The following is a 25,510-nucleotide window of genomic DNA, read 5'->3' as shown; positions in this document are numbered from 1 at the left end:
ATTCTTATCTTCTTCATACCATAATTTCATCTTTTCATTAACGTTTTTTTTTTTTTTTTTTTTTATGTGATGTGTTCTCGTCTGCAGTCATTGTTCCTGTTGTTATTCCTCCTCACTGTCCTTTTTCTCTGTATCTCCTCGAGCTTTCTTTTCCAGTCGTTGTTTACGTTCCTCCAACTCACCAAACGAAAAGTTCTTCTTCTTTCGGAGTAACTTCATATCCTTGGAAAGTCGCCTCAGCATACGATGCATCAGAAAGGCACATGCACATACACATACCCCCATCATTAGCAGGCCAAAGATCATGACCCCTAGCAGATAGATGTCTTCCACATCTTCCACTGTCAGCAGGGAGAGACAGAGCATCTGGCTTCTCCCTCGTGCATCCATGACATATCCACTTGGGTATGTGTCCTTTGGACACGCTGGTTCGTGCTGTAGTAATTGCCTCGTCGTGAAGATTTTGTCGATGGCGCTCAATGACCAGTTGATGAGTTCCATGCCGTCGCTGTAGAGTTCAATGAAGAGTTGACTTGAGATCTGTATGCGTGTAGAAATATCCTCCGTGTTTTCTCCTTAAATCCTTTCAGATTTACGGATTGTTGTGTCTCTGCGTCAAGGCTATTCCAGAGGTTCATGGCTCTATACACAGTACTATGTTTGCCAACGTTCGATTTGACCCTGTCTGGTCTAAACACATTATTATGTCTGAAGTCGTAGGAATTTTGATTGTATGAGAAACGTTTTTGTATTTGACGTGGTAGTTTTTTAGATGAAGCCCTAAATGCGTGTATTTGTGTGTTGTAGTGTATTATTTCTTGCAGTTTTAGGTATTTTGCCTTCTCGCATAATTCGTTTGTGTGTGCGTTGTGTGGTACTTTATGTAAAATTCTTATAGCTTTTTTGGAGTTTAAATAGTGGTTCAAGATACGTTTTGTAGTTATTACCCCATATTTCGGAGCAGTAATTTAAGTGCGATGCTATGAGTGAAGAATAGATTGTTTTAAGTGATTTGGTATGTAGGATTTGTTGAAGCTTCCATAGGATGTAACTGCTTTTGGCAACTTTGTTTTTAACTATTTGTATATGTTTTTTCCAGGTCAGCTTGTCGTCCATCCGAACTCCTAGTACCCTATATTCTTTTACTTCTTCTATTATTTCCATGTTTAGTTTCAGTCTTATATCTGTTATATTGTTATTTTTCTCTTTCCGAAATTGATGAATTTTGTTTTACTGACTTTTAGGGCTAGTTTATTTACATCTAACCATGTCTGAATTTTTGATAGTTCTTCATTTGTTGACTCTATTAAAGTTTTAATGTCTTTACCTGAGCATAGGATGGTTGTGTCATCTGCAAACAACGTCAATTTGAGGCAATTTGAGACTGTCGTTTATGTATAAAATGAACAGTTTTGGCCCTAAAATTGAACCCTGTGGCACACCACATTGTATGGTTTGGCATTTTGATGTGTGTTCTTCAAAGTCAACATATTGTCTCCCATTTGTTATATAGCTTTTAATCCATTTTATGAAACCATGCTGTGAAGGGTTCCTTTATTTACCATCCTGCCAAATACCTTTATTTTCTTATCTTTCAAAATAAATGTCATGATATTGATCCACTAAAATCCCTTGAGAATGTTTCCATGGATGTGTTTTTTCTTATTGTTTCACTTTCTTCTACAGTTATCCAATACCGCTTTGAGTTTTACATTAAAATGCAGACTGCTCAGGTCAGTGTGCATAGTCATTTTGTCAAGTCAAAATGCTAGATTAAGATGTTTTCAAAGACCATCTTTGCCTTTGAAAACTGATCTGCCCCTCCAGGTGGTAAAAACTAAACAGCTCCTATAACGTCTGAACTGAGAGAAATTAAGCTAAAAACCATCATGTCAGACAAACATTATTTATAAATATAATGACCTTTATTTGACTACATAAATACATAAAAAAGAAGATACCTTTAGCTGTATAACAAAAAGTGCCAGGCTCGCCACCACCGCCCTGTGTAATGTCTATTGGTTTTTGCGGACCCAATCTTGTAATGAAATCTAAAATATTTTTGTGTGATCATGCGTTTAAAAAAAAAAAAAGGCTCAATGGTCTCACAATATCACAAAGCCAATATTTTACATTTGAATGTTTTTAACATAAACAGGTGAAATATGTTTTAAAGTATAGTTAAAAAGAAAAGAAAACAAGTAAATCTTGTTTTGTTCCAGTCTAATGATTTTTTTCTTACATTTTTAATCTAAAAATAGGCAAGACCTACGTATTTGGTAATTAAAAACTGAAAGAGTTGGCAAAAATGACAACCTGTTTCTGTATTTCTTGACAAGTTTGTTCTTTTTACTAATGAAATTGAAAGTAATAATGCAGGAAAAACCGAAGACTGACCTTGACCTTAAATATGACCTTGAGCGAAGGTCAAGGTCACACATTGAAAGGAAACGTTGTTCAATGGTACCAATCTGAGCACTGTATCTCAATTTGTGGTCAAGTTATAGGGAAAAAAGTATTTTTTTGTGACGTCATGAACTTTGACCCCAACCAATCTTTTTACTGGCAGGTTGTACAGCTTCGGTCCAAGTAGATAAAATACTCCACTTGAAATGAGCTTTTCATAAATGTAAGCAACAAACTTGTACCATAAATCTTCATAGAGATGTATAAAATTTAGTTTTTTGACACTCGACACGCACTTCACCTTGACCTTGACATTTTGGCTCCAAAAAAGGTCGACTGCACATCATTGACATTGCCCCTATGAGATGAACATTTTCAATCGCTAAATACAATATCATTGTTTCGGAAAAAGTAAAGGCAGATTTATGATGACTCCTCTCAACCTTTTTCGTTCCTTTGGTTTTAATACTAAACACAGTCCGTGGATTAATTTAGTTCTGATTTGTTTTCATAGCATCCTTAAAAACACCATAGCAACAGGAGAAAGTGTATGTTGAAACGAACTTCCACATAAACCAATGTTAGGGTACATTTCTCCCTAGAAATGTTATCAAAATGAAGCTAAAGCCTCAAGCTCTCTTAATAAAAAGCATGTTTTCAGTGAAAGAAACATTTGCCATGTTTTTCCTTTCACAAACAGGACTGACTCTGCGGTCACGTGACCTGATGTATTCTCTATTCTTACACGCCTTGGAGTGAGACTGGGTTTCTAAAACAGAAACATAAGGTAACAGAACAAAGCAATTTTAAGCTGATTAGAAAAGCCTATTAAAACAAAACAAATGATTAACAGTAATTTAAAATGCTGCATAATTCAATGGTGTTTTCAGATCTGATTAAAAGCACTTGAGAGTTTGTGCAGGACTTTGGTAATCAGGAAGTTTGTTCTACAACTGTGGAACTTCCGAAGACAAAACTATTTTAAGGAACACCACTGTGTATTTATACTTGTTCACTTCACTTTCAACCAATGCATTAAGTTTGTATTCATTTTTTTCCCACAAGCATTTTCTAGTTGAACAAGTAATAAAGAAAATACATTGACGAATATAATTAAATCAGGGCTTTCGCCTTTATTGGTTAGATGTTTTTTTGTTACATATATGAAATAAATTTGTCCTCTACATTTAACCAATCCCTGAGGGGCAGTGGACAGCTATGTTGGTATTGGTACTTGTTGGTACTTGCTCAACATCCCACAGAGATGGCTTGGGTGAGATTCAAACCGGCGACCATCCGATTACTCATCAAGTATGAGATTATACTGTAGTTTAGGGCAGACTTCGTGCAGTGACTTATTCAGGATGGCGGCACAGTAAGCATATTGCTGAAACGCGCCGAGGCAGATCTACGTACTCAGATCTATAGTATAAAGATGGTGACAGCAGGCTGAACTATGGCCATCTCCAAAGAGAAGTAAAAGCAGTATTGCTAGAATGATTAACGTTGCCCATCCACCTAAGGGTGAACTCAATACCTAGAGATAAATGGTATTGTTCCTACATAGATGTTCCTTAAAAAGCATTATTGTTTTGCACAAACACCTTAATGGTATGGTACAGTGAACGTGGTCCCATTGTGTCAGTAACGCAGCATGAATTGATTGATTCTGGGAGAAACATGTGAGCTAAGATGATTAGAAGTGGCTGCAGGTTTCTTAGCTTCCATACCCTGTCTTTTCTGTCTGGTGTTATTCTCCATCCTTCTACTGTCGCTCTGCCTCCTTCTGCTTCCCTGCCGTCCTCTGGGTCATTACATTATTGATACAAAACACATCCAGAAGCCTTTTGAGTCTGCAAAGAAAACGTGACCACCTCTTCCACTGTTCCTTGGCACGTCTCCATCTTTCTTCTTCCTTCAATTCATCTATTCAACTTTGTTCTCGACCTCTTCCTTTCAGGCTAGCCTATATAGCCTGGGCAGGAAAAACAGAACTATTACTTTAGTCATTGTCAAAATTATATTTCCTGCATGCTCTGAGAAATTACGGCTCAACTCTTTCACTGTTCTGCAGATGAATCGCTGCTTTAATTTAATTCCATGGCTTTCGTTTCAGCAGTTGTGAACCGATAGAAAAGGCCTGGAGGCAAGGCTTGATTTAAGAAAGGCTTGGTTGTGTGTTTTATTGGGTTTTCATCGAGTAAAATACAAATAACAAATCATAAGGATGTGGTTAAAAAAAGATAATGAAATAGATGCAAAAACATGGACTGGCTGTTTGTTTAAAAGCTGCTCACAAGACCCTATCATAGCTAAAATGTGTTTGGGATTAAATATGGGCAACTGGCGGTCCGGGAGCCCTCCCTCTAAATGTGTGCAGCCCCCAAAGTAAGCACACAAAATAAACACAAAATGAGAACAGTAATGCAAAAACTGACTCCAAAAACTAGCAAAAGGACAACAGAAAACACACCCTCCACAGACAAACATGTAAAAAAATGACAAATGTATAAAAATCAAAATGTAAAAATCAGAAAATTACAAGAAATTTCAAAAAAATATATGCATATAGACACATAATACATACACATACTGTATATATTTTAGGTATGCACCAAAATGAAAACTCTTGGTCGAAAAAGGAAAATGAGAAAATCAAGGCCGAAAACCAACATAAATTATGATGCCAATTATTAGTACCATTACATTTATGGCTGTGAGTGTGTCCTAAACTCACTAAAATTAAAGCATTGCATAAAATAATAAATCAGCTAATGACGACAAAAATACACACAGACAAGATAAAACCAAAATGACAGAAAAATAAACAAAAAGACAAAATAAACGCACAAAATGACAACAACCAGAAAACTAAGAGAGAGTAAAATATACAGTGGGGCAAAAAAGTATTTAGTCAGCCACCAATTGTGCAAGTTCTTCCACTTAAAAAGACGAGACCATACGTACCTCAACTATGGGAGACAAAATGAGAAAAAAAGGCCACTCCAGGACCTTGAAATGCTTCTTACGAAGCCACTCCTTTGTTGCCCTAGTGATGTGTTTGGGATCATTGTCGTGCTGAAAGACCCAGCCAAGTTTCATCTCCAATGCCCTTGCTGATGGAAGGAGGTTTTCACTCAAAATCTCACAATACACGACCCCATTCATTCTTTCCATTACACGGATCAGTTGTCCTGGTCCCTTTGCAGAGAAACAGCCCCAAAGCATGATGTTACCACCCCAATGCTTTACAGTAGGTATGGTGTTCTTTCTTCTCCAAACGTGACGAGTTGAGTTTTTACCAAAAAGTACTATTTTGGTTTCATCTGACCATATGACATTCGCCCAATCCTCTTCTGGATCATCCAAATGCTTTATAGCAAACTTCAGATGGTTCTGACATGTACTGGCTTAAGCAGGAGGACACGTCTGGCACAGCAGGATTTGAGTCCCTGGCGGCGTAGTGTGTTACTGATGGTAGCCTTTGTTACTTTGGTCCCAGCTCTCTGCAGGTTATTCACTAGGTTCCCCCATGTGGTTCTGGGATTTTTGCTCACCGTTCTTGTGATCATTTTGACCCCACGGGGTGAGATCTTGCGTGGAGCCCCAGAACGAGGGAGATTATCAGTGGTCCATTTTCCATTTTCTAATAATTGCTCCCACAGTTGATAATGCAGATTCAGTCTTTCCAGCCTGGTGCAGGTCTACAATTTAGTTTCTGGTGCCTTTGACAGCTCTTTGGTCTTGGCCATAGTGGAGTTTGGAGTGTGACTGTCTGAGGTTGTGGACAGGTGTCTTTTATACTGATAAAGAGTTCAAACAGGTGCCATTAATACGAGTGGAGGACAGACGAGCCTCTTAAAGAAGAAGTTACAGGTGTTTGACAGCCCGAAATCTTGCTCTTTGTAGGTAATTAAATACTTATTTTACAGAGGGATTTACCAATTAATTCATTAAAAATCCTACAATTTGATTTTATGGATGTTTTTTCTCATTTTGTCTCTCATAGTTGAGGTATACCTAAGATGAAAATTACAGGCCTCTCATCTTTTTAAGTGGAAGAACTTGCACAATTGGTGGCTGACTAAATACTTGTTTGCCCCACTGTACAATTTGACAGAGAAATTAGCAAAAGTAGAACATATTAACACAAAATGACAAAAATCTACACAAAAATTACTCTGAAATCACAAAATTACAATAAAAACATACTAAATGACAACAGAAATACACAAGACAAAAGCAAAAATGCACAAATTTAAAGAAAAACACACAAATCGACCAGAAAATAACACAAAAGTACACTAAAAACACACAAAACAACATTGACAACAGAGAACAACAACAAAAAGGCACAAAATTACTACAAAAACCAATGAAAGCTTTTATTCTTTCCTGTATTAATGCTCATATCGATCATTATTCTAAATGCTGACATGAATATTGTTATGGTGGCACTTGGATCACAATCACTTTTTTGTTGTGATAAAAATTGCCCAACTGTGTGAATATATTTAAATAATATTGTGCTAGTTTTATGGATCCAGCTATATAGAAACATATATATATATATATATATATAATACATATAATTTTTTACACCTTTATACTTTGTCATATTGTCTTTTCCTTATAGCCGTAGATCATTTATCCCTCAGTGTTGCCTCTCCAACCAAATGAGAAACAGGGCCAGAGGCCAGGACAAACACACACACATTGTCTCCTGAGGTTTGGTTGAAGACTGCTTGTTACATAAGTTTTAGAGTGAGGGAGGAAACTGGAGATCTCCAACAAACCGGCTGGGAAAGACCAATCTGACATCTCAACCACGCACTGCATTGTGGGATCGCTTGAAGATCACAGTAACCAAAACACGGCTTTTAATAATGACCAACACATGAGTATTGAGGATTTCTAGTGCTAAAAAGTACAGCAGTTAAAAAACTTTAGTAAAGAATTAGGGGTAAACAGCTGGTGTGCAGTCTGTGTCCAAAAGTGTCTGATTGGTCCTTCAAAATAAGAGCAAATGTCAGCTGCTAAAAATGAAGACTGCGTTTACACCTACGGATCCTAGAAGGGTTAAAACGGTCTAGGATTCGCTTGCTCCGATAGTCCGCCTCATTTGGACAGTGTGGACTCAAGAGATGGGGATTGCGAATTCCATCGTGGCCCTCGCTTGGCGGAGGAGGCCGACTCCCTGAGGGGTGCAGGCCGAAGCCATCTGCAGGGGAAACGAGGAAGACCCGGACTCCCCGGAGTGAGCGGAGTGGCCCTTGACCCCACGGTAACGAATGACGCAGTAACACAAATACTTTCAGTTGATTCTTCTTTGTTGGTGTTCGGCGGATTCTTCTTCTGTTTAGTGGACTAGGTATCGAAAGTAGTTTGAAGAAGAGTTTAATTCTGTAAATGGTATCAGAGTGTTAATAGTTAGTACTTGCCGATACCAATACCAACCTTTTACTGCCATATCGGGACCCCTACCGGTATCGATACCAGCCTTCAGCAGATGCTGAGTCACCTCCCCCTATGCTCACGGTCTGTTAACCCATGCACACCATCATCCATTTAATTACATTTTTGTCCACGTTTGATGTTTTTCAGGATGTGGTCTTTTGGTGAATCTCTAAGTACTGTAATTACAGCCGTGTGCAAAGCATTTCTCTTGTTTACATTTACTGAGGTCATAAGTTAAGTACGGTTTGTGCCATCTTTAATGGCAAAATGTGTACCAGGCATAATCACAGGCATGGACCTCGTGAGATACCCTTAGGCCTGTTCTAACAGCAGCACTAGTCACCAATGAGCTCCGTCTAAAATTACTGCCAGGCTTCAAACTCACAAAGATAAATACAGATGTAGTCACTTCTTTAGTAGAGTTTCATACTGCTGCACTTGACACGTTTTTGTATAAAATTAATGAAACGTTGTGACAAATGTTTTATAGTCTCACAGAGAGGATTTTGTAGCAGATTTGCTGTTTGGATTGTGTTAAGATATTTTCATATATTTTAATATGGTATTTTAAGAGTGGACTTTTTTTGGCTTCATTTAATCAAAAAGACATAATGTCCTTTATGCATTATATCATTTCAAAGTGTTCTGAGAGGACACTGGACCTCTGCTGCTTCTCTTGGCTCTGTATTAGAGAATCTCCAGATGCGGGACCCTCTTTTTCAGCCAATTCAATATATATTTACAAACAGTGTGCTCCACGAGCTGTTTTGAGCGTTACTATTGTCTTCCCGACAAAAGACGATACATTTTTGCATCCTATCGTAGTAAAAGTGCAATGGCATCAATTTCCACTGGATGTGTAACTGCTGCACAACAGCAACGGAGCTGATACGTTTCCATTAAAGTCAACATGTCAATTAACACAGGATGAATAAGTGGTCAAAGCTGAGTAATTACGGTCAGTCCGTAGCCTTCGGCAACATATACACAGACCTATTTTATTGGATGCCGGAACAACGCTGCATTAATTCAGCAAAATATGCTTGTGTGGGACAGGAAGTAGTGCACAGACAGAATAAAACATCCATTTCTTTTTTAAACAAAATACTCGTATTTCCATCCATTTTCTGACTTTCCACTTGCTCCTTTTCATGGTGGCAGGGGTCTGCTGGTGTCTATTTCTAGTTTTCTTCAGGCACTAGGCGGGGCTACAGCTTGGACAGGCCAGCAGTGGATTGTGTTTCACTAATAAATATTGACATTATTCATGGTTGAATCACAATGATCTCCACAAAAACAAAAGAGTTACAAGGCAGGACTGAGTGGATTTCCTTTTGCTCCTCCCCAAGGACACAATTAACTCTTTGTATTAAGGATGTGAAGATTAATCGAAACAAATCGATACCTTGATAGTGTTGATCAGTACATATTATGAGTGAAATCGAAACGCATCGATAAAGTCCATGGTTGAAAATCCATTGATTTTTTCATCCATCCATCAATTTTCTGACCCGCTTGTTCCTGTTTTCAAGGTTGTGGGGGCGATTTTTTTCAAGTCGTATTTCATTCTATCCTGTGTTTCCGAGGCACATTGAATGCACCATCACTGCTTTGTGCTTTGTTTTGAACACAGACTGAATCCAGGAAGCACATTTCTATAGGGTCTTTATTGTAACAAAACCATTTGCGTGTGCATAATATAATGTGTGTCTGTACCTTGATCCGTGTGTGTTTTTCAACCCGTGTGTGTAGAATTAGGATTTGTAAACAAAGTTGTCTGTGTGTAATCCATTCTGTGTGTCTCTATTGATATCCGTATGCGTGTGTGATCAAACGGGGACATTCTATTGGCCGTCTCTGTGCACGCAACTTTTGGAACACATTTGGCAAATGCAATCAGTAACTTTTAAACTTGTAAATTCTGCAATACCACTAGAAACCAGCAGTTGTCGCTGGTACCAAGTTACAGACTCTCCAATTGGAGGCAAACTTCCTAATACTTTTACTTCAGAGAAAAGGAGGGTATATGATGCGAGGAAAACTAAATTTCATAATACCGATGGTACACAGTAGGAAACCACTTAAATGAGCAGCTCAGGGAATGTCCAAATAGAAAACAATTTAGGAAAATATTTAAAGAAATTATTAGTTATAAAAATGAAGGAAAATGAGTTGGTTTAGCTGAAAATTTTGTTGCTAACATATTGTTTAAATTTGTGAAGATATATGTGCTTGTGTTATGCAAGAAAGTGGATAAAACCAAAGGAAGTAAGCTATTGTAATAAGACTTTGGGAGAGGAAGTGGGAATTAATAAGTGTTAAACCTCATCCCACTCCTTTTTGAGCAGCGGTGAATTTTCTGTGTTTGACTATCAATGTTTTCTGTTTAACGATCAATGCTCTTTGGATTATTGATTTATGTTGTACATACTGTACACATTTTCAATTTGTGCTAAACAACTATATATATATATATATATGTAGCAACTAGGAGTGTGACGATATCTCGATACGGCGATATATCACGATATTTTTCCGCACGATCGATTATCAATATGCTCACGCTAAGTATCAATTTTTTTTTCCTCCCCAAAACCTTTTCTGCTTTTTCACTAAAATGTGCAGGTACATCTTCACAGAAATGTTGTCACTGTTTGTTGAAAGAACAATATACTGTTTACTGGAATATTGCACTATAATGGTGTCACTGGTAAGAAAGACCATGTTTTGTTTACAGAAAGCACTATTGGAGATACTTATTCATTTACATTGGTATGTTGACACTTATTTACAGAAATATTGCACTAAAATAGTGTCACTGTCATAAGACACTTTTTCAATTTATTGTCTTTCAGAGATATAAAATAAAAATTGTATTTTTTCACTTTTTTTCCTGTTATGTCAGATTATCGAAGATTGATTTCTGACCAATATATCGATAATCTCAGTATCGTCATATCGTGAGATAATCGTTATCGCGAGCTTTATATCGCGAATCGCATCGTATGGTACCCAGAGGTTCCCACCCCTAAGAGCAACAGATATGCATCACAGACTGAGGTGGTGGGGATTAACGGACAGCAGTAGTGCAGTACGCAGCAGAGACGTGGAAATCCCGCGTTTGTCACAACGGTTACACAACAAAGCAAGCCAAAGAAGTAACACTGACGTAGAGAAGCAACAGTTAAAAGGCAGAGCGGGCTCCATGGAGGTCCATGGAGTGACCGCACGCAGTCCGCCCCACCAACTGGTGTCAAAAAAAAAGTTTCTAAAAGCTCTATAGTTTACAAGGATACTGGTGAATTCAAAACAGGGAGGGTAAGGGGGGAGCGTGGTTGATTCCATACAAGTCTCACAATTACAGCAGCCCTAATATGAATGTAGTGCAGACATAGGTCTATTGGCTCACTAAAGGAAAAGTCCCTTAAAATTGTGAGTTTGTGTAAAAGTGTAGCAGTAAAGAGACGCACAGGACTTTGACCAACATGCGCTCTGTGAAGCTGGGAAGATGAGTAAACAGTTAAAATATTGCCACAGCCTCAAAAACACACGAAACATGTTTTACTCACGCCCAAGAATTCACAAAGAAAATCCATATGGTGTGCAAAGACAGAAAAACCAAAAACATTCACATAATAAAGCATTTTGTTTTCCAAATAAAAAACGTACCACCCATGAATATAACTCAATATTTATCCTTATAAATGAAACAATGAAAGATAAACCCTCCATGACAATTATACGACTGTCCAACTACTTATGTTGAAGCACACCTATGAAATAAATTGTGATTCCTATAGTACTCTATGACTTTAAAACTAAAGCACACCCTGATTGTTTCAGCTGTGGTGAGTACAGCAATGAAGTGAAAGTGTGTGACTGCGTAGTAAACATTACTACGAGTCATCATCATCTACAAATACCTTTTTAAGGTAATGTTTGGATTTACTAAAGGCAAAGCTGCCAATCTGGTCAAAATGACTTGAAACAAATTCATTCATCCTCTTACATTTTCACGTGGAACTGTGTTTGATGCATGATTCATGGAGCTCTTAGTGCACGTGGACTGACTAACACTGTACGCCTGACGAATGATTGAAGAGATGAAAAGTTACGTTTGAAATACTGAGGTGTGATAAACATGCTGCATTCTCTCTCTTGTAGCTGTGTTTCCATTTCAGATTCTCTCAAAATGAAAACAACATTTCTAAATTTTGACTAAGTATAATTGCGCTTTGAAAGTGTTTAAATGGGCAGAAGCTTCTTGTGACTCCTGTGAAATCTCATTCCTCGAGACTTTTCTGCAGGAAGATGGACGCTCAAACATTCCTTAAAACACTTTGCATTCCTTTGTTATTTTCTGTCTAATATGGAAGTAATAATTCAAAAGTATAATGCTAAGAAGTGTGTCTGCCTCTTCTTTTGTTCACATGTACTGCACAGAAGTGAAAGTAATGGATTGCAAGTACTCACGTTCCAAGTTCCAATTGTGGTAGATTTGGTCCCTTCCTTTTTAAGTTTATACATGAGATCTTTACTGTATTCAAGGGAACCGCAGCAAGATTTATTACCCAAAAAAATGTGGGGGGTGAAAGTAACTAGTAACTTTTTTGACATGTATTTTTTCTATTTGTGTAACAAAGGTGTGACTGATTGTATTATATAAGCCTGTTCATTTCATTTGTTACACTGATGAAGGTCGTTGATCCAAGTGTGCAGATCTCTTTATCGAAACGTCTGAAAAACCTCCTCATGAAAGTTTCAAACTTTTTTGCAACATTTTTTTTTCTAAAATGTAGGAGTTTCCATTACCAGTTCTTCAGAGGGTAATGGACAATTATCTGCTCTGCATCATCCATACCTCTGACACACATGGCGTTCACCACAGACACATGACGAGTGAGGAATAGCATTAAACAAGCCGCACTTAGGGCCGGATTCACAAAAGGTTTAGAGGTATTAAAACGCGTACAAACGTCACTCCACGGGCTAATAAAGGGTACAAACCCCAGGGAATCAGGAGTGCGCGGCTGTTGCACGTCAAAATGCGCCCTCAATCCATTGAGTGCATTTCCCTGTCATTAATATGTAAAGTAGGCGAATCTCACAAGGGGAGCAAGAATATGGGAGGAGGAAATGCAAATAAATTACTGCAGTAGGCGCAATGCAATTCATCAGAATGTTTTAGCACAAGAAAATAGTACGACTGACAAACAGGTGCAAACAAACATGCAGAGATGAGCTGCAGTAAATGTTGACAGATGAAAATCCAGTGAACCTTTCTCGTATAAGAAAAATATGTAAATAAAAGAATAGTCATTAACAGCCACTGAATAAGAAAATGCAGAGTGTGTGTGTGTGTGTGAGAGAGAGAGAGAGAGAGAGAGAGAGGAACAACTGGATGCGGCGGAGCCCAGTGGCTGGGGTGCAGAGGATGTTGTGCGCGGAGATCCAAAAATGTCGGACGCACCGCTCCAATGAGTTCCTGTGTTTTCATCTCCATGTTCAAATAAAACTCTTGTGTCGCGTTAATGGCAGGAACGTCAGGCCAGAATCAGCTGAGCAGTTGAACATTTGTACTTCTGTGCACTCACCTCTCCACATTGAAGGAGCTAAATGTTCATTTAAACAGGGTGGTCTCAACCTACTAGTGGCACAATGTTAGTGAATTCCCCACAGCAGGTGAGCAAACAGCGCCACCAAAGGAATTAGGGACGCACTTGGTTTACCACCATTAATTTCAGATCTTAGTGACTCCGCGCATTAGGGTCACAGTGTTCGAGCAGAATGAACTGTGCTTCAATGGCACCTCAGGCCTTCAGACTCATCTTCATCACTTCTCCTTCCTTGTGCATTATTCATCCAGTGGAGCTGCAGTCACACTTGCTTTCTTTCTCTTTTATTCAATGACAAACTGGTCAACATGAATGACCAAACACAAAGCTATCATGGCTTCCTCAAGGGCACGCACTGTACGCTACCACTCAGAGTGCACATTAGTGTGACAGCGTGTTTACTGTGCTATTTACTGTCTTCTTCCTATTCTGCTTCCCATTTTGTGTAAACTCTTGAGTGTTTGTGTGTCGCCTACCGTCTTAGGGCAGTGCACATATCTTGCCAAGCTGATAATCAGGTCATGTGTGATGGGATCCACCAGGTTTCTGAAGCTGGCGTAGCGATACAGAACGTCATCCAGAGATGTAGACTCCATGCCCAGGTCCTGAACACACATGCAACAATAATGTCATTATACTCATACATACATACTGTATAGTGGCAGGCATCCTATTTCCAAAGCACATAATAATCACAGAGGAGTGAAATCTAATACCTGCTGACACAGTTTTCTAATACATTAAAGCATAACAACTATCTATGACACAGGTTCACGTTTTTCAACTGTTTCCATGCTGTTATGTTAACCAGTCGACATCCCCTGAAAGCAGTCATTTAAAACATGTTGCACAGCTTGCTGTTGACTGTCTGCCTCAAAGGGAAAAGAAAAACTTGTCAAATTTAAAGCCGTATCAAAGCATTCAGGCATAAACCCGTTGGCAGAACGTCACGCATGAACCACCATGCTTTGATATCTCAAATGTCAACATGAATGACAAATCCAGCAGGAAACACACAGCAGAGGATTAGACAACAGCGGTGTGAGAAATGCTAACAAAGATGGGAAATGACTGTACTTTATTTACAGTGACGGTGCAGTGGCAACTGGTGGCAAAATATTTGAGTGAGTGAGTGAATAAGATCACTGGGATTGTAGTGCTTTACAAAACATTTATTTTCCTTACAATTTTTGTATAATGTATGTAGTGCTGTACAATATGGAGAACATTTTATATCAGGATATATATAGATTTATATCCTGATAACGATATGTATCCAATATAGTATTTCTTCCTTAAAATTACATGAAATGAATGGAAAATTGCTATTCATTATATATTTATTATATGTAAAAGTTTACTCAAAAAAATCCCAAAAAGGTACTTCTTCTTTAAGAATCTTCTCAGTGAAAGAATATTTGTTGCTACTTATAATGTTGTCACGTGTTCTAATTTGTAAGTTTGTATGTGGAAACGCCACCAGGGGCACAAAAACCAACACTAATGACCACTGCTAACATTTTAAATCGTACCTGTAGTGAATTTTAGTTGCAAGATCATATATGACAATAGAGGGTGTTTTTCTTGGAAGATGCATATTGGCTGTAGTGACAGTTTGTAACAAGAATAATTGATGATATATCAGTATATCGCACAGCATTAAATATATGTATGGAATGTAGCCCAATGATCAGAGTTTCTTCCAGTTTTACTTTAGAAAACAGATGAGTCCAAAGAAAAAAAATATTTCAGCACAAAGAAGGAGTAAAAAACTTTGGAAAACTAACAAAATATAAATGTATTCAGGTGTATCAGTATTATGCTTGATATTTGATCATGAAATAATGATCATGACCAATTTTATTTTGGCTTTCCTTTGCGTTCAGAGTAGCAGGGCTCTATAGGCTTGGCTTTATTGTGACAGAGCAGGTAGACAAGCAACAGCCACAATCAGGTTCTGTGGGTTTATCTTCTTATTTCCATGATGTTTATAGTGATGTTAGTTGACATGGTTGTGAGGTCAAGTCCCAGTGGGGCTTTTTTTCCATGTCTGTCCCACATGTCCCTTGTTTTCTCTCTGCCGGTTTTTGTTCTGTTGGTTTCATCACCCCCAGTGTTTATCTTTGATGGAAAACATACATAGGACTCACTCCCGTCCCCACACAGGTGTGCCTAGTTACCTGATTGCCTTCCCTCACTTAGGAAACAAGTAAGCAGACTGCAAAGGTGCAAAGCTAGCATAATTTGAGCTAGCAAGACATGGCCGAGTTCGAAATGTCATATTAACGTACTACTCATGCTAAGTTTGAAGTCAAAATGAGTAATCACATTAGACAGTATGAAAAGATAGAGTATGCAAGAAATACCCAGATGTATAGTATACTACCACCATAGGTGCATGAAGAAAATGTTTCTGCACAAGGCTCAATTAAAGCTTTAGGACAACAAAAGTAAATTTCAAAACACACATTTAAAAAATGCTGATAAAGTGCCATTGATTGTCTGAAAAATTATTGCACAGGATTAGTGTTAGTAATTGCACTGGGTTTGTGATAAATTTTATATTATTGCACAGTAATTGTATTAGACGTATTTAGACAGTTTGAGAGTTTTATAGCCTGAGGAATGAAGCTGTTGCAGAACCGTGTTGTTCTACACTCAAAGCTGCGGTAACTCCTGCCAGAGGCCAGCAAAGAGACATGTCCATGGTGTGGGTGTGTGCAGTCTTTTGGCTCACGACAGACGGCGTTTCGCACCCAGGTATTTGATGGGAGGAGAGAAGTCCTGATGAATTTCTCTGCTATCCTCACCACTCATGGAGGCTCTTCCAGTCTGCAGCTGAGCAGCTGAGATACCATACCCATGATGCATTGCGAGCGGAATGTAAACTCATCCTGGGACAGGCTTCAAGCGAAAACTCAAATATCCCCTTTTCAAAACAAAACCGCTTTGTAAATAGGGCTTTTGTTTTGAAGTTAACCGGAAGTTTTGTCAGTAGCATAATCCAAAATCTTGGGAAATGTGTATCCATTAGTTTTATGAATCAAATGACCACATGTTGATGCTCAACTTGGTCACTTTCTAACTTAAAATGCTTTCAGAATTTTCAAAGGTGGAGAATCAATCGAGATATGTAGCCTAAGTGTGCTTCAGGGTGGTGTCGTTGTAAACATCAGTGGGAGTCATCCTAATCATGGTATATACAGTGTATACTCATTGAGTTTGTAGTGTATAGTACGTTAGTGCCATTTCCAATACAGCTCTTCTCTAAGCTCCACCCCCGTATGCTCCCGTCAGTACTTTGTCCAAAGCCACGCCCCCACAAGCATCTGATTAAACAAATTAACAAAGCAAAACAACTCTTTTTCAGGCCCGAGATGTTTATTTGTACTCGATATTTCCGGGAACGGTGGGGAGTAGGGAGAGACAGAGGGGGCATGAAGGCATCTGATTGGTTCTTTCCATTCAGACCCAAGAGCAGGGATTGGTCAGAATTTTTACAGGATTCCAGCTGCTACTAAGGTCTGATCCTTTTTGTCCCTTTTTCCAAATATTATAATGTAATGACGACTCTCAGGATGGAAGGACAATTTCATCCAGTATAAGAACAAGCGTTTCTGAATAAGATTGTGTACTTCACCTTTAGCGATGTAGTTGAGTACTGAGGAGATGGTTACAGAAATTCTGCTCATGTCTTTGATGTCTTGGGTTCTTTTTTCTTGTGTCTCTTTAAATTATTTTGGTTTCACGAACTTTGTTTTACTAATTAGTCTTGGATTTTCAGTTTCTGTAAACAATATTTTAGTTGCATTGTTTCTTCGTCCTATTCCCTCTGCATTTGCCCACCTCACCTCTCTGACAGCAGCAGAATGGGACACTTAAAGACATATTTCTTCCAGATCATATAAAACTACACTGGTTTAGTCAAGACTTAAGACGGGCCTGTGATACTCTGTTTTTAGCCTTGTCATCTAATAAATGCTACTCAAGGAGATACAATACATCTAGTTAAAAGAACGAAAGAAAGTATGCAACTTCAAATTGTGAAAGCCATGTTCCATGATCACAGAAAACAGAAGTAATACACATAATTCACTTCCTGAAACTGATATGTCCATCCATCCATCCATTTTCAAACCCACTTGCTCCTGTTTTACAGGGTCGCAGGGGTCTGCCGGTGCCAATCTCCGGCTCTCATTGGACGCTGGGGGGGGTACACCCTGGACAGGGCGCCAGTCCATCGCAGGGCAAAAACTGATATGTCAATCAATTTATTTATATTATTTAAAAAAAAAAAAAAAAAAATCGATCAGATATTGCAATATATTGCAATAGGGAATAGACCCTCACATGCATTTTATAGAACAAAATAATGCATTTACACACACATTTCAACCCTAAACACCCACATTAAATGTCAGCTCCCGTGCAAAATATGATGTAATGACGCAATATGACAGAGTTCTCCTCCCAAAATGAAAAGCTGTAAAACATGGACTAAAACCTCACTGACATATTAGAGGAAATATCATGCATTTAGATGCAATTACCCACTATAAAATATCTAGTCATGGAGAAACTTCACGTGAAGTCTTGCATGATTGCAGCGTGTGTAAATGGCACAAATGCAGCAGAGAAATATGAAATTAATATTAACTCATTGGCTGCCAGCCATTTTAAGAACAGATACCCCCCTCACTGCCTGACATTTTAGAGCATTGTGACTGATCTTTTAAGACCCACAGAACATTTTGCACTATGACTGTAAAATCTGAAACCAGATTCTGAAGGAATAAACTCTCTACTTTCATCAGTAAAAAAAAAAATTGTTTATAGATTGTTTCTTTCTTCCGTAGTCAGCAGTTGAGTATAGGTAGGTTTTACACAAACCGCTAGCTTCTGATGGCAGAATTACAATTATTTTACAAATATATAAAAATGTACAACTACAATTGACATTTGACAAAAATATATGAACTTATTTACAGGTATGTATGTGTATCGTGTGTGTGTGTGTGTGTTTACCCCTACACTGAATAGTTCAGCTTACTGTGGTAAGTTGTAAAACACTCCTGTGTGAAAGGGAACAGGCCTTGCTGTACAGTCGTGTCTCACAGGGAACGTGAGCTGGGATTAGACTGTCGTGTGACAGGTTAGTTTTACCCTACTGATGATGTATTTTTGCAATATTAATCCTGCTCGTGAAATGCGGCGAGTCTCACTGCTTGGCCTGGGTTGTTGATCTATCACGATCGCGACACTCTCAACTGTCAACTTAGGTCAACACATGCTCTGCTCTTCTCGGCTATATAAGCTTATCGTGGCTAATCTCTCAACCAAAACTGTAGTACTGCCACCTACAAGGCACCAGTTGGTCTGATATTCATGTGAGAGCTACGCCACAGTGTCTCCTAGCAACCCTCGTTGAAAAACATAATTGACGTACATATACGTCAATGGCAGTGAACGATTGGATTTGAAATGAGGTATATGTACGTCAATGGCAGTCAATGAGTTAATAGTCAACTCAGTTACCGTATTAAGCATGCTTGGCATGATTTCAGGAAATTTAAAAGACAATATTGACATCTGAAAGGGAAAGCAGATGAAACAGAAACAAAACTGTAAACTATAAAATTGGAATAGGGGACATTTTGAAACAGAAAATCTCAGGCTCTAACCATGTGTAGGGATATCAAAAGAAAAGAAAAAAAACAGCAAACTAAAAAAGTTTCTTCTAAAGTAGATCAACATTAGCCTCAGTGAGACTGAGCTGCAGTGCTTGTGGTCTTTGAGTGTCTCTATAGAGCTTTAAATGAAAGAACACTTTAATCACGTGTTGCCTCACCTCTTTATGTCCCTGCAGGAGTTTGGAAGACAAGGTCAAGTGAAAAATCAGAGGTTATGTCACACCTCCCAATCAATGCCACGCACGCACACGCACACACACACACACACACTAATGAGTCCGTATCTCTGGTCATGACACACAAAATGTTTTCTCTTTAAATAAATCTATACTTCATCCCCCTTATTCATCATCTGTGTTTTATTGCATCTATTTTCACGTCCACCGGCCTCGTCATCCATGATTTTGGACCAGAGGAGAGTTAATATCTCCAGCAGAAAAGCAAGAGCGCTGACCCTGTGGGTTCACAGAAAGGATGAGGCTGAGATAGAGGCTCCATCTCCTACAGAGAGCGATGACTCATTCCATGTTGCCTATTGCTCTGCGTAGGAGGGGCAAAAAAAAAAAAAAAAAAAAAAAATGACAACAGCTTCCAATGAATGGCACATCTACATATTAATCAGTCGCTGTATTTTCAGAAAAGGGGGCATTAGGTGCAGTGCATTAGAGAATTCACCTGATCAGTTCAGCAACAGCTGTGTGATGGCTGAGCCAAATATTATGTCCATAAGGTGTTTGTTATAGTCCAAAAGACCAACTATTCCCAGTAAAAAGAACTAGATGAAAAAATAAACTCAAACTGTCTGACAGTTGTACAGTGAATTATTTTTGTGTTTAACCATTATGGCTGAGTGTTTTTCTGCCAAGGACAATAAACAGTTGTTTCAAAACTCCTGCATTAATGTGAGAGATGTGCACCTACTGTACTTTAACTCAAAACGTTGATTGGGGTCCTGTAGGTGATTGTGTTTAGGAAATAAACACTTGTTAGTAACTGTGATACAATGGATGTAAATGTTATCTATTTGAGCCATAGTTGGATAATGCTTATCAGGACAGTGAGTGGTTACATTCTAGTGATTCTGAGGGAAAAAAAATGTGGCTGGAGCTCAAGATGACAGATTCTACCATCACATGGTCCAGATGACAGCTGTGCTCCATCATGAAAAAAACTATTGTATAGAGCACAAACACATTCCGGACCAATTGGAAGGCTGCATTACATCTACATCAAATCTGCACGGATAAGTTTCTCTGAGGACCAGCACCTGATGATGACCAGAGAAACAGGTTGTCCCTTAAATCCTAGTAACTCCACAACACGCTAAAAGATTTTAGATCAATCACAGTTAATCAAATAAAACCCACCATCCTAAGTAACACAATATTTTGATAGGCTCAGCATTTAAAAAGATCCTCCACTGTTTTCACAAATGTGGCTTAAAATCTTTGAAATTAGCTAATTAGATCTATGCCTAACAAAATGCATTACTTTGCACCATAGTCATTTTATTAACTTTTAAAAATGGGACTATTTTTAAAAGTTTTGTGTTCCGCCATCTTGAAATCATGTGATTGATGATGTCACAAGGCTCCACTGCCTGTAAACGTCCCATTGTTTCCTATTAATTGCTCTAAATAAGCAGGAAAATCTAAAGATGCTGATGTAAATCTTTTTTGTTTACCGAAAGAGAATAAAAACAGTTGTGATCCGAAAAAAATCTGTGACCAAAGGGGGGGCGACAGTTCCAACTCTGCGGTTAGGCAGTCGACAATGAAGCAGAGAATAAGAGCTCTCCTAAGGGGCCTTTACTCCCTCTTAAACAGTGTGCGGCTGTTGCTCTGATGACTGAAGTTAGCAAGTAATCACAAACTGCTGAAGACACACAAACCCTGGGTGGGGGTCCTTCAACAGTCCGTGATTTCTTGCTCACTTCCGCCATTAACTTGCAAGCTATATGCTCTGATAAGGGAGTGTAAAGGTCACTAAGGAGAGCTCTTCTTCTCTAATTTAAAGTAAATAAGATGAATATGATGCAATAAAGCATTTTTTTAGACATAGATCTTCTCATAAGTACATTTCAAAGGTTTTAGTAAAAACAGTGGAGGATCCCTTTAATGGTCACTACAGGTAATGATGAAATATAAGCTTTCCAAAGCAAACCGCTCCATTTTCAGTGTGTGTGTGTGTGTGTGTGTGTGTGTGTGTGTGTGTGTGTGTGTGTGCCATCTGAAGTGTTTTCTGATCAGAAGTAGAAAATGACAACAAAGTAATCAAGACTGATTTTATTTAACCTTTCCTATTTTGCATCCGAAAAGACTGCATTAATAAGATGGTGCTTTCACAGGTTATATATGACAAGCACGCACACACACACACACACACACAAAAGGTAAATTGAGCTGCTGACGTCAGAGTGTTGCTGTGAACTCATGTACTCTCCAACAGAGAAGCACACAAACATGGCAGCCACTGCACTGCTATGTCTGCACTGAGTGCTTTAGAGCAAACTCCAATATGAGGCCAATCAATAATATTCATAAGGCTGGGCGATATGGACCAAAATGGCGATGCACAATTTTTAATCTGTGTGTGTTTGTGTTTAAGCAAAAGTTACGGGCAGTGTTTACATTTGGTCCCACCAGATTTCTCTGATTTTCCTTTTTAATAAGGCTTTTGTCGTGCTTTTGTCTTGCAGACAAAGTCAACATTCTGCTTCTTGTGTCCGTTATCTTGTGAGAGTGAGACTAGTGCAGAGCACAGCTTGTGTGAGAGAGGCTGACAGGGTAGAATAAGTAGTAGTAGTGACTCTTAAATCTATTATTTTACGCAAAATACATTTTAAAAATAAAACTGTATCGTTATCTGTGTTATTGTCATTCTCTATATTGCCTAAAATAGATATCTCAATACATCGCCAAATCCAAACATGGAAACTAGGCTTGGGCAATATCCAAATTTTGATACCGGTATACCGCCTCCCTATTTTACCACGGTATACGGTATTACCGTGACTAATGAAAAAATATGACATAAGGCTCAGGGTTACGGTTTAAATGATCAAACTGCAATTAAAAAAAGTGAACCTCCCTTACCGGTATATTTTCTGAACACTCTTAGCAACTTTTTTCTCAATATAGACTAGTGACAAATGTATGGACTTGTGTTATTGGAGATTTTTCTGGTGTTTTGGGTGGATGATTCCCAAAACCTTTGGGAAAATATTCTGTGGACTAACGAGACAAAAGTTGAACGTTTGGAAGGTCCGTGTCCCATTACGTCTGGCGTAAAAGTAACAACATTTCAGAAAAACATCATCATACCGACAGTAAAATATGGTAGTGGCAGTGTGATGGTGTGGGGCTGTTTTGCTGCTTCAAGACCGGGAAGACTTGCTGTCAGGGTTTGGAAAAATTATAATTTTTTAAACGATTAATCTAGCAATTATTTTTTTGATGGATCGATTAATCCAACAATTCAATTTTCCAGTTCGATTAGACTCTATTCGATTATCTCCCATTAATTGACTAAAAGTAATTTATACATGTTGATTTACACATCTAAAATGAAAATAAATAAAAAAAAACATGAATTACTTAACATTGCAATATATGTGTATTGCTCTTCAACTCAAAATTCTAAAATAAAGTTCAAGTAGGAATATAAAAGTACTATAAAATAATGCATTTAGAGTAAGAGGTAGCATTCAATAAAAAATAAAAAGGCAGTGGGAGCCAGCAGCCTGTGATGATGTCCTTCCTGAACCAACAGAATTTAGTAATTATGTTGAAAACACCGAGGCCTACCTTAATGAGAAAAGTACATCTTTTACTTCTTCATTCACATGAAAATAACAAGAACCTAAAGTAATACATTCTGCCACTCACATTTTTCTTGAACTCAAAATTCCAAATGCTAATACAGAAAGAGATTTTCCAATAACTAACTTAAATAAACTTTCCTTTTACCTTAAGAATAGTGTGTGTGTACATATTTTGCATCATTGATTACGGACTTGGGTTCTACAGCAGGACGATGATCCAAAACACACCAGCAAGTCCACCTGAGTGGCTGAAGAAAAACGAAGACTTTGTAGTGGCCGAGTGAAAGTCCTGACCTCAATCCTATTGTGATGCTGTTGCATGACCTTAAAAAGGCGGTTCATGCTCAAAAACCATCCAATGTGGCGGAATTACAACAATTCTGCAAAGATGAGTGGACCAAAGTTCCTCCACAGTGTTGTAAAAGACTCATTGCAAGTTATCGCAAACGCTTGATTGCAGTATTTGCTGCTAAAGGTGGCCCAACCAGTTATTAGGTTGAGGGGCAAACACTTTTTCACACAGGGCCATGTAGCTTTGGATTTTTTTCTTTCTCATTAATAAAACCCTTCATTTAAATACTGCATTTTGTGTTTGTGTTATCTTTGACTAATGTTTAAATTAGTTTGATGATCTGAAACACTGAAGTCTGGAACACATGCAAAGAAGTAAGAGATCAGTTTGGGAGCAAACACTTTTTCACACCACTGTAGAAGGTTGACATTGCCGCTCAAAGTTTGTTTTCATCTCCACCATAAACACTGGCACTACAGGGGGTACTTGAGAGAGAGTGGACATTAAATGATAATCATAATAATGAGGATGGGAATGATCTTGATTAGAACATGAACTAAACAGTCTTGGTCCCAAACCAGGCGGGAAATGATAAAAACTATAGAAATAAACCTAATCCGAAAGCATTAAATACTGATTCATTTCACTCAAATGTGTGTTATCAATCATTAATTCCATCATTATGCTCTATAGTTGATTTTTCACAGTATTCAGAGCAAAATTTTGTAGTTGGACAAATGAGGTACTTGGGTTCAGAAATAAGAAAAAGTGGGTACTTGAGCCAAAACACTGCTGTGGACGGATGCATAGACATGTTTTTACTTCATTCTTACTATGATTTCTTGTGTTTGGCTTCAAAAACTCTACCAGCACATTTCTGGTGTTTTCACTGAAGTTGTGACAAAACAACGCAGATGTTTATTTTGGGGTTTAATGTACATGTGAAGATCTGAATCCGCCCAAAATTGAATGTCTTGCGGAGTGAGATGATATGACTGGGAATGCCAGGAACAAACTAGAACAAAAATATTTGTCAAGCCAATCACCGTCCTCCGTCTGACAGAGAAACACAACAAATCATAATCGTTTGATTCAACTTCAGGAAATTACAATCGTAATAATCATTACGATACGTAGAACATTTTTAAAAGTATAATTCTCTGAGGGCCAAATCTAGTGAAGTGAACCTGAAGTTGGGTTGTTTTTTTTTTTATCTTTGTCCAAGTCTTACTTCAACGCTAAAAGTTATTTGTTGAATTGGTAAAGGGTCATGATGAATGTAGTTATACGGTTACTCATGTTACGTATCCTGTAGGTCCTCCACAAATAAATACTTACAGACTGTATAGACAAGAAATAACATTTTATTCAAAAGACTAATTCTAAGACGTGCTTTTCAATATTAAATGAGGTATTACAGTATGTGGGACCCGCAGTAAAATTGAAACACACACAGACATGCACGCACACGCACGCATGCGCACATTAGAGCTTTAATTGGGCCGACTCGGTCCAAACCTGTCTGGCCTGAATGAAGCCGATGTCTCTTTAAGCCCGAACACGTTTCAACCCAACAGTATTTCCATCCATATGCGCGTGCATGTAGAATGATCTATTGTGAGTTATAAACATGACAAGCAGCTTCATGTGTCGCTACATGCTACGTCTGGGTGAAGCTACACTGTTTATAATGGACAGTGCAAACAGGCAGCATCGGGGCAAAGACGGGAACATCCGAGCAGATTGCCTGTATTAAACAGATGGTACGGCTGATGTATGTGTTTCTCAGTTATGCAGATTAAAAAGAGTTAAAACAACCTGTGCACGCCTGGAAATCCTGTTTGTGTCCAAGTGTGCAACAATAATTATGACGGTACTAGGGATGTAACGATTCACTCAACTCTCGATACGATTCGATTCACGATTCTGGGTTCACGATACGATTCTCTCACAATTTATTTTACAAAATGGGACTGTAGACAGATGATTGAAAAATAGTCCTTTATTTTTATTTGGGAAAAAAACTGTACTATACTGTACTATTTTCCTTTTATTTTTCATTGTCAAAAGAATCCCTTGATAAACTATTCAAAACAATACAGTTTAACTAAAAACAAATCTTGAATGAAATAAATAAAGGAATAATACAAATGAAGAAGCAGCCTATTAATTTAAATTCTGGTTCTATAATAAACAATGCAAAACTGCATAATAGTTCTTTTTCTTT

General features: G+C 38.2%; 1 protein-coding gene across 2 annotated transcripts in view; it reads right to left on the bottom strand.

Moving 5' to 3' along the window:
* Positions 1–25,510, bottom strand: part of lrrc75a (leucine rich repeat containing 75A) — an 80,938-nt gene that overhangs the window by 50,301 nt on the left and 5,127 nt on the right. For both annotated transcript variants that reach the window (XM_028464428.1, XM_028464429.1), the window contains one exon: positions 13,955–14,083. In XM_028464428.1, the coding sequence (XP_028320229.1) occupies positions 13,955–14,083 (129 nt within the window). The remainder of the gene's footprint in view (positions 1–13,954; positions 14,084–25,510) is intronic.

The sequence above is a fragment of the Gouania willdenowi genome, chromosome 13 (assembly GCF_900634775.1).
Source record: "Gouania willdenowi chromosome 13, fGouWil2.1, whole genome shotgun sequence".
Lineage (NCBI taxonomy): Eukaryota > Metazoa > Chordata > Actinopteri > Blenniiformes > Gobiesocidae > Gouania > Gouania willdenowi.
This window is presented reverse-complemented; position numbering and strand designations above follow the sequence as displayed.